Source organism: Hypomesus nipponensis, chromosome 22 (assembly GCF_054491055.1).
Source record: "Hypomesus nipponensis isolate SF chromosome 22, ASM5449105v1, whole genome shotgun sequence".
NCBI classification, from domain to species: Eukaryota; Metazoa; Chordata; class Actinopteri; order Osmeriformes; family Osmeridae; genus Hypomesus; species Hypomesus nipponensis.
In genome coordinates, this window is record NC_140382.1 from 12,527,501 (window position 1) to 12,542,792 (window position 15,292).

General features: G+C 45.1%; 1 protein-coding gene across 5 annotated transcripts in view; it reads left to right on the forward strand.

The window, feature by feature from the left end:
* ptprdb (protein tyrosine phosphatase receptor type Db) overlaps nt 1–15,292 on the forward strand; it is a 66,565-nt gene that overhangs the window by 11,346 nt on the left and 39,927 nt on the right. For all 5 annotated transcript variants that reach the window (XM_084686647.1, XM_084686646.1, XM_084686648.1 and 2 more), the window contains one exon: nt 13,205–13,355. In XM_084686647.1, coding sequence (XP_084542773.1) covers nt 13,271–13,355 — 85 coding nt within the window. In that variant the 5' untranslated portion in view covers nt 13,205–13,270. The remainder of the gene's footprint in view (nt 1–13,204; nt 13,356–15,292) is intronic.

Genomic DNA, 15,292 nt, shown 5'->3' on the forward strand with positions numbered 1-15,292 from the left:
TCTCTCTCTCTCTCTCTCTCTCTCTCTCTCTCTCTCTCTCTCTCTCTCTCTCTCTCTCCCTCTCTCTCTCTCTCTCTCTCTCTCTCTCTCTCTCTCTCTCTCTCTCTCTCTCTCTGTGTGTTTCCATCTTTTATCTCTCACATCTCACATTACTCAGTCACACATCTCTCTGACTGAGTAATTAATATCAGACCTGCCCCTACCTGTAGAGAGCAGCATATGGTGCCATATTAAAAATTTAGTCAGACTTACCTATCTCTCTCTCTCTCTCTCTCTCTCTCTCTCTCTCTCTCTCTCTCTCCCTCCCTCTCTTTAGATTGTGGGTGTTTGTGTGGATGTGTGTGTGTCTTCTTACAGCCCCCCTTCTGTTCCAAATCAGAGAGAGACACTCTGAGGGATATAACCAGAACCACAACAATTCAATTTTCCAACCACACAGACACAGAAACACAGACTCACACATGCCAAATAGAAACACACGCACACATCCACACAGAAATAGTCATTCTAATCCACACACCACCTTCACTCTTAGCCAGATGCTTTCTGCTCAGTACATCTACCATCTCCATTCTCTATTCCGAAGTCACTCTCTCTCTCTCTCTCTTTCTTTCTCTCTTTCTCTCTCTCTCTCTCTCTCTCTCTCTCTCTCTCTCTCTCTCTCTCTCTCTCTCTCTCTCTCTCTCTCTCTCTCTCTCTCTCTCTCTTTCTCTCTCTCTCTCTCTCTCTCTCTCTCTCTCTCTCTCTCTCTCTCTCTCTCTCTCTCTCTCTCTCTCTCTCTCTCTCTCTTCTTTTCTCTCTTCCTACTATATCTTCATAGCAGGCATTTTGATTTCGGCATAGCTGGCGAGTGCCAGACCACAAAGCTTTTTTCCCCCCTCTGCAGTCTACGACTCAATTTCTCTCTCCTTCCCCTCCCTCCCCTCTCTCCATCCCTTTGGTCAACTACTGGTTTAATCTGCCTTGGCTTAGCTGTACCCAGGCATGAGGATGGACAGATCACTTCTCTCTGTGGGATTTGTTTCTGTTTGGCTGTTTTGACACCCAGCCTCCTGCCATGAGTCTCCTGCTCTGTGCCCCTTCCCCCCCCCCCCCTCTCTCTCTCTCTCTCTCTCTCTCTCTCTCTCTCTCTCTCTCTCTCTCTTTCTCTCTATCTTTCTCTCTCTATCTCGCTCGCTCGCTCCCTCTCTCTTTTTCCTTCTCTCATACACACACAATCTCTTTCTCAATGGCCAGGTCAGGTCAAATAACATTTTTGGGGCCATCCATTGGTTTGGGCGCCAGCTCAGGGATGTCACTGGTGTTTCAGTCAAGACAGCTCAATGCACCGGTATTTAACTGACAAAGACGTGTTTCAGACCATATATTTTCACACTGTCGAATTTCAGATCTGAGTGTTGCTTTTGGCCTATCCGCATGTGCGTACTTGTGTTTATGTGTGTGTGGTGAATGAAGAGAGAACTCTGGCTGTATCATTATCCTCCATGGCAGTGCTCTCTGAGCCGTGGCGCAGGTCCAGCCTTGACCCAGTCCCTCCCTCTCTCCCTCGACCTGCTCCCAACAGGCCGACCTGCAGCCTCAGAGCCAAAATGGCTTCCATTGTCTAATTCTCTCATTTTAGAATCACCTAAGCCTCAAGCCCCAGGCATTTGTTTGTTCTCTTGAATTGTCATTTAGGATTTTCTGTCCTTGTTGTCTGAGGAAACAGTGACAAGACACCTGGACTAAACGTTTTGTTGTCTGCCATTTTGTCTTTCCTCATCCTCTATCTGTCATCCCTCTATCTGTCGCACTCCATTGTCATCCACTCTTCCCATGTCGGATGATTGATATTTGGGCACCAATCCAAGCTCTTGTTTTTCTGTATTCACGAATGATGTTATGTTTTCCCATTCCCTTGTCCCTAAGGATCAAATCTCGGCCAGCCGTTCGTGTGAATGTGAATGTGTGTGTGTGAGTGTGTCTGTGGTAGCATCCTGCTCTGTGCTAGCATCAGCTCTCTGTTGTGTAATAGTTTTCTGTGGTCTAGTAGAGATTGTCCTTAGAGAAGGGGTAATCTACTATTCTGAACTGTCCGTGTGAGTGTGTTTTTTTTTGTGTGTGTGTGTGTGTGTGTTTAATCTCCTCACTGCCATGTAATTACTATGCAGTGTGCTGTCCTCAACTGTCATGCTCATGATGTCATCAATAAGGGACAGCCTAGCGTAGATATTAATATAGTAGGTTAACCTAAAGTGTCATGTCATTGAGGGCATGTTGCCAGGATGTGTAGTATGTGTGTGTGTGCATTTAATAGGTCAGAAACGGTACCCATGTGGATTTAGCCAAGATGCATGCACAGTATCCCAGCACACAGATACACCTGGTATGTGTGTGTGTGTGTGTGTGTGTGCGCTGTGTGTGCGGTGTGTGTGCAAGGCCTAATGTGTCCAGGGATGTCTCAGCAGGCTGATACAGTCTCCCCATTCCAGAAAGTTCCACAGAGAAAGGAAGCAGCGAAGCAGGGATCATGGATCTCTAGATTAAATTAGGCCCATCAGCTTCATCTCTGGGCGTCGCGGAGGGTGTATCGGATTCCTCAGGGCTTCAGTGAAGCCTACCCAGAGCTAAGAGAAATCCATTACGTCCACCTCTTCCCCTCATATCCTCCTCCCTTCCTGTCTTCCTCCCTTCCCCTCCTCCTCCCTTCCTCCCCCTCCTCTTCCTCCTCCTGTTTAAGAAGCTGAGAGGCAGGGGGGGCTCTCTGAAATAACAAGGTTACTTTCGTTTTGAGTCTTCTAAAGTTACAGACCCGTCTTTCCTGTCTCTATCTCTCTGTCTATTCTCTTACCATCTGTCTTTCTATCTCTATTAATCCCTCTCTTTCACTCTCTCTTTACCTCTCTTACTAGTTGTCTCCCTGCCCCCAGATTTTCCTGTCACAGTCTCTTTGTCTCTCTTCCTCTTTCTCTGCCCCCACCCCTTCTCTCTCTCTCGGCATCAGCGTCGATAAACCAATGAGATGCTCAGTTAGGTGTCCAGTGTTTCAAGCCCACATTCGTACAGTACTATTGATATAACACAACACTGCGCAGTGTTACCACAGTGCAGAAGCCTTGTCAGAGTAGAACCGCTCAACAATGCAGCAAGTGAACGTTAATCTATAATCTAGAAATTAAGCGTGAAGATCTATTAACATTCTATACTTGTGAGAAGAAGTGAAGAGGAACAGGATGAGTTTTTTCTAAGCATTATTGGTGAGGTCTAACTTCTCCACTAAGTCATCTCTCTAGCATCTTTTATTTCTCTGTGAGCGTGCGTGTAGTTGAAAATTTAATTGTTTCCTAGATAGCCACGGTGCCACAGCCTTGTCTTTTTTCCCTCAGTCTAGTGTAGTTACACCTACTTTTCATACTCAGCCAGTTGATAATGGAATGATTTTAAGCACATGTGGGATAGGAGTGGAAACCCACAGGAGGTTAACTCTCCAGGAACAAGGTGCCTTGTTCCAAGTCTTGATTCAAGTTAACTTAACTTTGTTAAATGTCATAAATAATCTGTAACTGTTTCCTCTCTCTCCCTGTCTCTCTCTCTCTCTCTCTGATGTGTCTCATATAGACATGTGATGGAGTGAGGAGAGACTCTTCCCAAAGCCTTGTTCTAATCAGGGAGGTCTCTCTCTCCATCTGTTCATCACTTTCACCCCCCTGACCCAAAAGCGCCTGCCTCTCCCTCATGTGTGTGTGAATGTGTGTTTGTGTGTGTGTGTATACATATGTTTGAGTGTGAATGTGTGTGTGTGTGTGTGTGTGTGCCTGGCCCCAGTCTTTTCCTTTTAGACAGACAAGCCTGTATGATGGATTTGTGTCACCATGTAACACAAACACACACACAAACACAGACGTACCCACTCACAGACACACACATTGGACTGGCAGGCCAGACTGGTTTCAACCTGGTGAATCAGCATATCAGCTAGGAAACGTCAAATTACATTATAATCCTAGTCTTTGTGTAATAATCTTTGTGTGTGTATTTGTGTGAGATCTATCAGACATTGGTCAGCAAGCGTATGCTGCCTGCTAGTCCAGATGAGATATGACAATCACTGAAATGAGGTCTGAATTCCACATTCATTTCCTATTGAGCTTTAAGATTGAGTCAGACTCTGCTTTTGGCTTCTAGGCCTTTCTCTCCTCTCCCCCCCCCCCCTCTCTCTTCCTCTATTTCTGTTACATGCACACACATACTACCTTTTTAACATTTTTGTCCCTGTGTGTATACAAATTAAACTGCTTGGCAACACAAATCCCTTCATAGGCTATTTAACAGTGTTTCCAGGGTTGGAGCCTAGCCAATGAAATGGTGGCTTACTGGAGAGTCCCGGCTGGCATTGATTTGAACCAATCCAGTGAGGATACACAGTAGCTCTGCCAAGGAAGATGGACTGTGGCGGGAGCTGTGCATGTGTTTGTGTGCATGTATGTGTGTGTGTGTGTGTGTGTGTTCAAACACAATCATTTGAAAAAGTACTGCTTGGATGCCATGCAAGAAGGAATGCTGTGCAGAACTATACTGTGTAGTCTGCCCTTTGGATGTGTGTGTGTCTCAGTATCCATTTCTTTCTTTTATAGTTCAAGCATCTCAGGAATGACTTTCACAAAGCAAACATTATCCTTATAAGGATCAAGCACATTCATTCATAGACGTGTTCAATTAGAGTTTCCTTTTTTAAGGTGCAGTGTTTAGCCCCCGAGGCTGCGGAAAGAAAACAGTCACATACACAAGCCCACACATTCACATTATACCACAGAAGCACACACACACACACACACACACACACACACGTGAAGGCACTACACAAACACAGGACACAGACACGTGGAAAACGCACATGCACACACACGGCATTGTGAACATGTCTGTTTATGAAGACAAACAGGTGACAAACGAGGCTCTTCATATGGCATATTAAACCTCGTGTTCTCTTCCCAGACGACAGGCACACCGCATCCCCTCCCCCCCTCTTTTCATCCCTCTCTCTTTTCTCCCGTCGCTTCAATATCTTGACAAGGGCAACTTCCACGTCCTCTCATACACATGCTTCTATCCATCACGAACGATGCCTCAGATGAAGCCAGCTTTGTGATTTATCTGGCTTCAGCCAGGACACCAGCAGAAGTAACAAAAGCACCCTTTTAATGAAACGCCTTCTGAAATACTAATATTGTTATACAGTATCATTGAGCAATGAGCTATCAATCATGTCCAGTCTTATTCATACTGTCAGCACAGTTCATGTGTTAGCTGAAAGATGAATTTGACAAAGGTTCTGCACTTTATGTAGTTTTATTTAAGTGTTTAACATTACCAGTAGTTTATAGCTAATTTCAATTGGGCTTGTGCTTCAGGTAAATGAGATACTTTGCTGATTCAGAGTAGGCTGCAGTTTAGTTATTTTCTATCAAGGGTTGCAGATTAACGTTGCATGGTTTCCCTTAATCTCCATATCAGTCTTAATCTCAAGAATGTTACTGTTTTATTCATCCCAGATTACGGTCAGTGTTGTATTGTCGTATTTACTTCAGATTGAGGATGTTGTGCTGTTGTATTGGATGCCGGTGTCCTCAAATGTTCCCTCCCATGACCGCCGAGACTGTTGTCCAATGGGAGGAAGGACTGACCGGTGACATCATTAGTGAATACGCATTGGCCACATCTATCATCCTCACACCCAGTGTGTGTGTAACCATTGTACTGAATAGACTTGGTTTTCCACTATGGACCACTCACACAACACACACATACAGACACTAGCTTTCTGTCGGTCTATTTCTCTCCTTTTTTCCTTTGCTCCCCCCTCTCTTCCGGGCTTTTCAAAAGCCATCTTTGACTGAAGCGACAGACTTGTGTCAGACAGGAGTCATGCTCTCACCTGTCACTATGATACAGTCACTTAGCAGATGGCAGCTACCCACAGGGAATCAAACCAGCAACCCAAACTAGCCGGACTTCAAAAAGTAGGGCGAACTTCTAACGGCGGATGGACACACACAGACGGCCACACACACACACACCGACTTCCGCTCTGACATCATCACGGTCGGAAGCCCCCAGCACCGGGGAGAGCAAGGTTGTATGATGTGATTCACCGTGACAACCATGGGCCATTTGGGCGCCTGGTTACCAAGGCAACTGCTGTCACAACGTTCTCCTGCGCCGTGGACGGGCCCCCCCATTCGAGGCATCCATTTTTAATCGGTGGTGTACTTAGTGCCCTGCCCGTCTTGCCTTCTCCCCTCTCTGAGACGAGCACTTGTAGAAAAAGCCCCTATCATTTATTTATGACCTCCAACTCTTAATTATTGAGCTTCAGGGGATATGGGTTCTCTCTCTCTCTCCTTTCCTCTTTGTTTCACCCCCCCTTCCTCTCTTTCCCTCTCTCTTTCTCTTTTTCCCCACGCTCATTGCCTTCTCTTGCATTTTCTCACGATACCTTTCTCTTCCACCCCTTTTTTTCTGTATTCTCCTTTGGCTTTGTCTCCCTCCTGCTCCTCCCTCCCTTTCTCTCTCTCTTTCTCCACCTTTCTCTCTCTGGGGATCCTGATTTCTGCTCCCAGCAGCAGGCTTGGAGACTCTGTCCATGTGCTCTTAGCAGCTACTGGAGAGGAGGGGGGGCCTTGGGAACTGTGGAATATTCAAACCAGCATTCATGACATATACAGTCTCATGGTGATTTGTCCCCTCACGCCCTCTGTTTGACTTCACTTTCATGCACTTTTCTGCATAGAAACATGTAGAAGCCCATGTCACTTTCACAATCTGGCACAGTGTCACCCTAGGGCGTTTGTTGTTGTTGCGTCTGTCAGAACACACTCTCACACCGTTGGAAGACTCAGAGTTGCTGCGCACACACAGTATTCACGCCCTCCATCTCTATCGATCAGACATCGACCAGCAGATGAAAGAGAGACGCGACTCCATCCGTGATCGTGCGTGACATCTGAGACAATTGATCAGGTCTGTATTTCTGTACCCCCTCTCCTGCTGGACCCGCAATGACCTTCAACTGGACTACAGACGTGAGCCACAGGCTCCAGTGTTCATTCACATGCACGGAAGACACCATCTCAGAAAGCACTGGTCTAAATAACACGCTCTGAATTCATGTATTCTTGGATTTATCTGGACTCCATCTCAACCTTTATCTGACCTTCTGTAGTCGTGTCATGAGTCCGCCATGTGTGAACATCCACGATGGGTGAACGTGGGAGATCGAGGACCACAACAACTGTCCAGAGGCAGATGACTGCCCGTTGCATTCAAAACCACGCTCTGTGGTGGCCCAGGGAGTGAAATCCATCATTGTGTCCAAAAAAAAAGCATGGAAAATATGCTGATTGCGAAACAGAGCGTCCATCTCTGGACCGGTGGCGCACCGCAGTATGACCAAAGTATGCAGTTTATGGAGCCAATCCGGGTTCATGAACTGCAGAGTGGTTTGATTCGCAACGAGGGTGACTTAGAAAGCACAGGATGTTCACTCAGTCTGCTTCAATGAGGAAGTATGGTCAATAACTTGTGTGTGTGTGTGTGCTTTTATGTGTATATGTATAGGAATGCGTGTGTGTGTGTGTGTGTGTGTGTGTGTAATGGTTATCAGGCCAACAGCACATTAGAGTGCCGACACAGAAAGGCCAATACTGGCTAATGCATACGACTACATAATAGACTATTGACAAGAATTGACAACATGGTGCATATGAATTGAAAAATTGATCAAATCTATCAAGAAATCATGAATTTCATATGAATATTCTCATAGAGATGTGGCCAAGACAGTATATGAAGGTAGAATCAGACCAGTAAGTGAAGAGTTAGCCTCTAACCTCCTTGTACTTTCTGAAGAAAAGATCCTGTTTTTAGTAGATGTAAGAGAGGGTATGATGTTCCTGTGGTCTAAAACCCTCTGTGGGAAAGCACAATCATACAGGTTGTGTGTGTATGCCAATCAAGGTGGAGAATGAACTATACAGACGGAGTAGTCTGCGAGTGTGTTTATGGTGTGTGTGTGTATGTGTATATATATATATATATATATATATACACATACACACACACACCATAAACACATAAAAAACACATGTAAAGTTCTGGAGACCACTGCAACTTTTTCCTTTCATTTTTAAAAAGGTTGAGAATTTTGAGTGGGGAACAGATGGGTAAATATGTGGTGGCCTCTTATTACATTTTACCCTTCTGTTCCTCCCTCAAAATTGTCCTTCCCAACTTTTTTTTAAATGAAAGAAAAAGGTGCAGTGGTCTCTCAATGTTTTCCAGAGCTGTATATATAGACCAATTATTTGTTTGTAAACATTCGGGATGCATGGGCAATGTGGTTGCAGAAAACCGGGAAAGGATAGCATTTAAAACGGCAAAAGGACCACACAGATCATACAAATAGTTAGATTTAAAAAGGCCAAAAAGGTTGAGGAGGACAGCCTTTTTTTATTTGGATCACGAAAGTCTTGAAATTTGAGTGAGAATGTCGCCCGGTAGACCGCACAGTCAGGCGGCAGCCATGTCTTCACTTCATGTCACAAAGTTCATCATTTCACAGTTTAACAGTCAATTCTACATCTAAAAAGTCGAGCAGGGCAGCTTTCAAGAGATATGGGAATTCTGCTTTTAGCCAGCTGGTCCGATTATTTTGTGATTTGTTTAAATCTGGCAATCTGAGTGAGACTGCGTCCCCGTTTTGACGTTAGCTTCAGTCAGACTCGGGTCGCTCACTGCCAGTGTGCACAATGTTGTATTTCACTCCATTCTACACCAAAAACGTCTGATGTAGATAAGAGCCTGCTATCCAACATCTCGGATTTCTTTAATCAAACCTGTTTCATCATTTGCCTGAGAAAGCGACCTCCGTTAGCAAGGCTAGTTTTGCCCGATCACTTGGTCAGGCTATTTAAAGGTATCGGGGTCAAGTGACTTTTGTGCATAGACAAGTGAAACGTAAATGTACTTGTCCAAAGGACAAGTGCCTCAAAAAGTTAATGTCAAGCCCTGCAATCCAGTGGCCAGAGATATATGATGACCCGATCGACACTCCAAGTGTAATAGACCCGGGAGAAGTTTGTCTTTTGCAACCGACATGCGCAGTTGAGCCTGCTTGACAGTCGTGTGACGTAGGGTGATAATTGGTCTATAGGCTGTCTTTTATTCTACACTTACAAAGAGAGCAGTATGCCCATCGGTCTATCCATCCATCCACCCATCCTTTAATCCAAACACTGAAACACATTACAAAGATGACTGAGTCTGACATGCACTTTCCCCTTCAGTTCAGAACCCTCTATTGGTAAAGGCTTGAATAATCGAAATGACAGAAAGTCACTTAAAGACACACACACACACACATAAACCTACATGCAACACACATTAAGACACAAGCAACAAAAATATGTTGAAGATACATGTTGAATAGTGTTCAGTACTCACACATAATTACACATACACATATAATAACACACACAGCTCCTGCTGTTACTCCACTGCTGGCTGCATGACCCTCTCACTAATGTGACGTTCAATTAATGTTCAATGAATGTTCCATTTAAGGCTGGGTAAATGGGTAATTAAATGTTGTTGATTTCTCCCCTACTAATCCACTCCACTCCCCACCTCTCTCTGTGCTTCCTTCTGTCCCTCTTTCCCCTTCTCTCTATCTCGCCCTTCTCTTTCTCTCCCTTCTTTTACACTCTCTCACACACTCACTCTTTCTTTCCACCCTCTCTTTCGCTCTCTTTTTGTTGTCCCTCACTCCCCAACTCAATCAGACTGTATGGCCTCTTGCCAGGGACCAGCCACAGCCTGGGCTCTCACAGCTGTGTTAGTCCCTCCCAAGCCTGGTCTTACTGGTCCCCCTGTCCAGCCTAGATCGCTGAAGGCTGTCAATAAGACAGAAGCCTTCCTCCTGCACAATGGGTGTATAATTCTGGGTAATGTAAGAATGTATTAATTAAGTATTTCTTCTAAATGGAGGATCAGGATTGATGTTCTTCTAATAGAAGAGCCAGCCATGCTTGAAAAGCTGTCATAACAGAGTCCTTTACTGTCGGAAAGGACTGGTTGTTTGGAGATATTATGGTGAAGGGCAAAGAAAGAGAGAGTAAAGAGAGGGAGGGGGAGATGATAGGGTAAAAAAGGGAACATACAAGGCAGGGAATGGAGCCAACAGAGAGAGAAAGAGAGAGAAAGAGAGAGAGAGAGAGAGAGAGAGAGAGAGAGAGGAGCAGGATGAGAACACCCAGACAGACTAAAACATCAATCAAGCACATTTTCTTCTCTTCCTCTGAGTCAGTATGGATTTCCTGTTGGGGCTGAGATCTTAAATACCCAGAATGCCGAGGGTGATAATTGGCTAGAGTTTTTGGCGAGAGGCCAGTCAATTTTATCGCCTTCATATCATCAGTTCTTTGGAAAATGTCCCCAAAACTGGGGAAAAGATAACATTTTAAATTAATTCTATTTTGGTACTTTGTGATACAGTTTGTGTAACCCCAATGTGCCTGGAAGACTTGATTTCGTTAGTGCTAATTCAAGGAACACACACATGTTCACACACACACACACACGCTGTAGGCAACTATACAAGTGAGTCAGTCTATAGGGAGAGGTAATTAAGACTGCAATCGCTTTCTCTCTTTCTTTCTCTCTTAACATGGTGTGTCATTCTATTCTGTCCCCACAGACACTACTGTCAAGTATGCCTGAAAGGATAAACAGTGCCCTTTAAACTATTTATTTTCCTACTGTGTATGCCTACTTGTATTTGTGTGCCTGCAGTGTGCATGTGTGTGTCCTTTCCACTTTCTATACTCACAAGGGCACCTTTTGGTAGTAGCCAATCCTTACCAAATCAATGTCTAACAAAAACATCCACCAGCATGAACGTTTCTTTGAGACCTGGACAGTTCAGTTAAACCTTTGTGAGTCATCCTTTACAGGGACAATTCCTCCTTCTTCGCCACTCCCAAATTGATACCCCTGATGGACAGCAAAGTGAGATTTGTATCGGCGGCAGTCTGTGCTAACATTAGTGTTGGTGTCGCTGCGTGGGTTGCCATGACGTTGGACGTTGGTAAACACAAAAACATCTAATTTTTCTGCGACGCTGTCTCCAGTCGTTCGGATTCAGCGACGAATGGAATAAGTTAATTAGTGTGTCTAATTACATTTGGGTGGCTCAGGCTAGCGTTGGCGTATTAAATGAAGATACTGACTTTTTCTCTCTACGGGACAGAGTTGCCCTGCAGCTGTGCTTTTTAGGATCTGGGCTCTCTGTCCCTCTTTCTTTCCTTCTATCTATCTCTCTTCTCTCTCTCCCTCTCTATCTCCTTCTCTTTTCTTTGTAGTTGCTCTTTTCTCATCCTCCGCCCACTCTAGTCATCCCATCACCCATCCTTCCCTCTCCCTGTCTTTATCTCATCCTCACGTCTTCCATCCTCCCGCTTCTCCTCTCTCCTTTTCCGCGGCGTTCGCTCTTCTCCTCTGCCTCCCCATCTCGTTCCTCCCATCCTGTCCTCCGTCTCATTCCCTCCATGCTGTCCTCAGTCCGCTCCCTCCATCCTCCCCTGGTGAAGCGCTCTGTCAGAAGCCATCCCAGAGATAAGTGTGATGGAGGGCTGGAGGGCTGAGCAGTGTGCAGCTGGCTGATAGGGACTCATGGACACGAGTGGCTCAACGTCTGGCCCTGGATCTGCTCAAATGATGTTTCTCTGCCGTGGCACTGTGGGCTGGCTCTTTCCAGATTATAATCTGCTGTGTGTGTGTGTGTGTGGGTGTGTGGTCCTCCTTATAATGTCCATGGGATAGACTCCTGCATAATTTAAAGGCACATTTCACAGCCTGTCCTTTTAATTAGGAGGCTAAGATACCAGATATGGGGAGGGAGGGAGAGAGAGAGAAAGAGGGAGAGAGAGAGTAAGAGAGAGATAGATAGAGAGAGAGAGAGAGAGAGAGAGAGAGAGAGAGAGAGAGAGAGAGAGAGAGAGAGAGAAAGAGAAGGAGGATGAAAGAGGAGAGGCCAAGACATAGATAAAAAGAGAAAAGAAACAGAGCCATGCAATACGAGCCACATTGACACACGTACACACACGCCATCCAACACTATATAAGCTCTTCATAGCACCAGTGACAGTAGCATTAGCTAAAAGCTACGTGTCACCACCATAATGCTGTGTTACTGTTCAGGGTTGTCACGTGGTGAACTCATGGTCCTGTCCAGCTCCCTCTCTGCTCCCTCAGCCTCTTCTCAACAGTCCATTGCCAATCTGAGTAAAGGGATATAACTAGGTTTTCCAAAAAGCAATTGTTTTGGACTAAACTAAGTGGAAAATCCTGTGTTTGTGTGTGTTTGTGTGTGTGTGTTGGCAGACTTTGCCTCGGTTGAGCTGGGAGTTCTTTTGTTGTCCCACCCAACCCCCTCCATTTGCCCCCCCATTTTTCTTTTCGAAGCGGTTGGTTTCATTTGGGGAGCACATAGGCTTGCTCTGAAGGGAGGATTAGGACCAGGCTCTTCTCACTGGTCCTCTTCTGGATAACTATCTAGTCTGTGCTCTCTCACACACACAAGCACACAGTCCTATTTATAATGTAAGAGTATGCAGGTACACACAGACTGGTACACAAATCTAAGACACAGGGACTGCATGTACAGTACGAAGTGTATAGATAAAGAAGAATACTCTCTTTTTCATTCACTTTCTCACTCCCTCTTACACTTGGGTATAGATTAAAACATATAATATGACAGAATATATTGCATATTCTGTAATGATCTTCAAGTTTGCTTTAGATGTCAACATAGCAGCAATACTGTGAGGATGGGCAAAAATCCAAATGCAATACTGTATTTGTTTGTTTATATCATGTATCTGGCACACACACACACACATGCACACAAACCGCATGGTGCTAATGAGGTGAAAATAGGAGAGGCAGCTGCACCGCTGGAACAAAGAGCCTGGAGGGAGCCGTGCGTGTGTGTGTGTATGCGTGTGTGTGCATGCGTGTGTGTATGCGTGTGTGTGTGCGTGTGTGTGCGTGCGTGTGCCTAAGTGAGCTTGGTATTTGCTGTCATTATGTGTTCTAGGTACAAATCCACCCAGTGTCTCAGGCTAACCTTTCTCGTCTCTCTGTCTCTCTATCACTATCTCTCCAGGTTGTGAGGGCTCCATCCTGTCATCCTATTGGTCACTGAGGCAGTGAGATCACATGCTGCCACAGCATGCAGGTGCCTACATGTCCCACAATGCACTCTGCCAGCCCAGGCCTGCTCCTCCTCAGCTTCCTCTTCTTCGCTGATGCTGACTGTAAGCCCTCTACCTATCACCTATTTCTCTATTTCACATACACACCCACCACTCAAACTCACACACACATACTGTAAATGCATGCACATCTAGCTATACAATACTGTACTTATATGTCAACCACAAAACATTTTTTGAGAAATGTTGGTCTTGGTAGAGGATTTGTTCCATTCAATGTCATTTGCAGGCGCACAGACACACACAAACCACAGACACACAAACACTCACCCCCATTCCTCTGACGTGGGAAGCAATGATCAGGTTGTTCCAGCCTTTTCTTGGTATTGGGGTTTATCTGTGTGTGTATGTGTGTGATTGTGCGTGTGTGTGAGACTGTGTGTATGTGTGTGATTGTGTGTATGTGTGTGTGGGAAGTGAGCTTGATACTGGGCCAGCTGTTTTTGTCCATCCCAGTATTACTTGGCATTGGACAACTGTCCAGCATATGGCTAATCAGATCATTTCCCCTGTGTGTGTGTGTGTGTGTGTGTGTGTGTGTGTGTGTGTGTGTGTGTGTGTGTGTGTGTGTGTGTGTGTGTGTGTGTGTGTGTGCGTGCGTGCGTGTGTGTGTGCTAGTGGTACAGAGAGGGATGACATGTAAAATCATATGCCTCTTTGTCATTTTATGTAGTAGATTGACAGCCAGGATTCCTTTCTGACATCATGGTTACTGAAACAGAATGCGCAGAAACAGAAGGAGAGAGAGAGAGAGAGAGAGAGAGAGAGAGAGAGAAAGGAAGAAAGGTAGTGAGAGAAATATACATCTTTAGGGGATGTTGGAGAGACAAACCAAAATGTGTCATCTATTTTTGTTATTGTATTATTTTTGGATAGATATGTTTTTGTTATGTGTGTGCATTTGAGGTGTATCAGTAGTGTATTGTGAGTATGAGTGTAGTGTGAAGATGCATAGTGTAGCATCAGTGAAGTTTTAGTGTGGTTTCATGTAAAGGAACATACAGTATTCTGACTATAGACTCCAAGCTGTGTCTAACGCTGAGCGGATTCAGTGTCTTCTCCATGTCCGGAACACACTAACCCCTACAGACACACAAACACACACAATGTACACGGGATGGTTCTGTATGTAGTCACACACACACACATCTGCTGGCCTGTGCTCTCTCTCTCTTTACCTCTCTACCCCTGCCTTCTCTCTCTCTCTCTCTACCTCTCTCTCTCTCCCCCCCCCCTGGGGTCTGACTGTAAAAGGCTCAATCATCCATCAAAACCATACAACCCCCACTTGCTCTATCTTACTTTCTTGCTCTTGCTGTCTTTCTTTCTCTTCCTGTTCTTCACCTCTCTGTGGCCCCTTCTGTTCCTCACTCTCTCGTTATTTCACTCTTCAACACTTTGCCCCCATTCTCTCATGTCTCTCTCGCTGCTCCTTTCTGTGTCTGCATTACATTGGGCAGACTATGATAACTGGAAAGAGAGCAAGAATGGTTGAGTTAAGGTGGTGGGAGATCAGATGTCCCTGTGTGTGTTTTTTACACTTCGAGATTAAAAAGATGGTTCACCGGAAGACACACATATACGTGTTTGTTTTACTAGTCTTGTGTGGACTCACAATTCAGTCCATTTCAAAAATTCCAGTTTTTCCTAACCCTAAGCATAACCTTAACCCAAAAACATATCCTGAACCCTAATCCCCCTAAAATCCAGTTGTAGTAGTAGTACAAAAAAATACATGTGTGCACACACACTAACTAGAACTTGCTGAGGCAAGCCTCGCAAAAATTGTGCTTTTGGGAGGGTTTGCAACTTGCGTGACTCTGCAACATATGTGCAATATTCAGGCAGTGTTGGTGTAACAAGGCCTTTAGTGGTCTCTGATGATTGTTTGCATGTGACAGAATGTATTTTTCGTGACTATTTGAAGCACGTGCGCGTGTTTGTTTGAGTGTGTGTGCGTCAGTGTGTGTGTGGAAGGG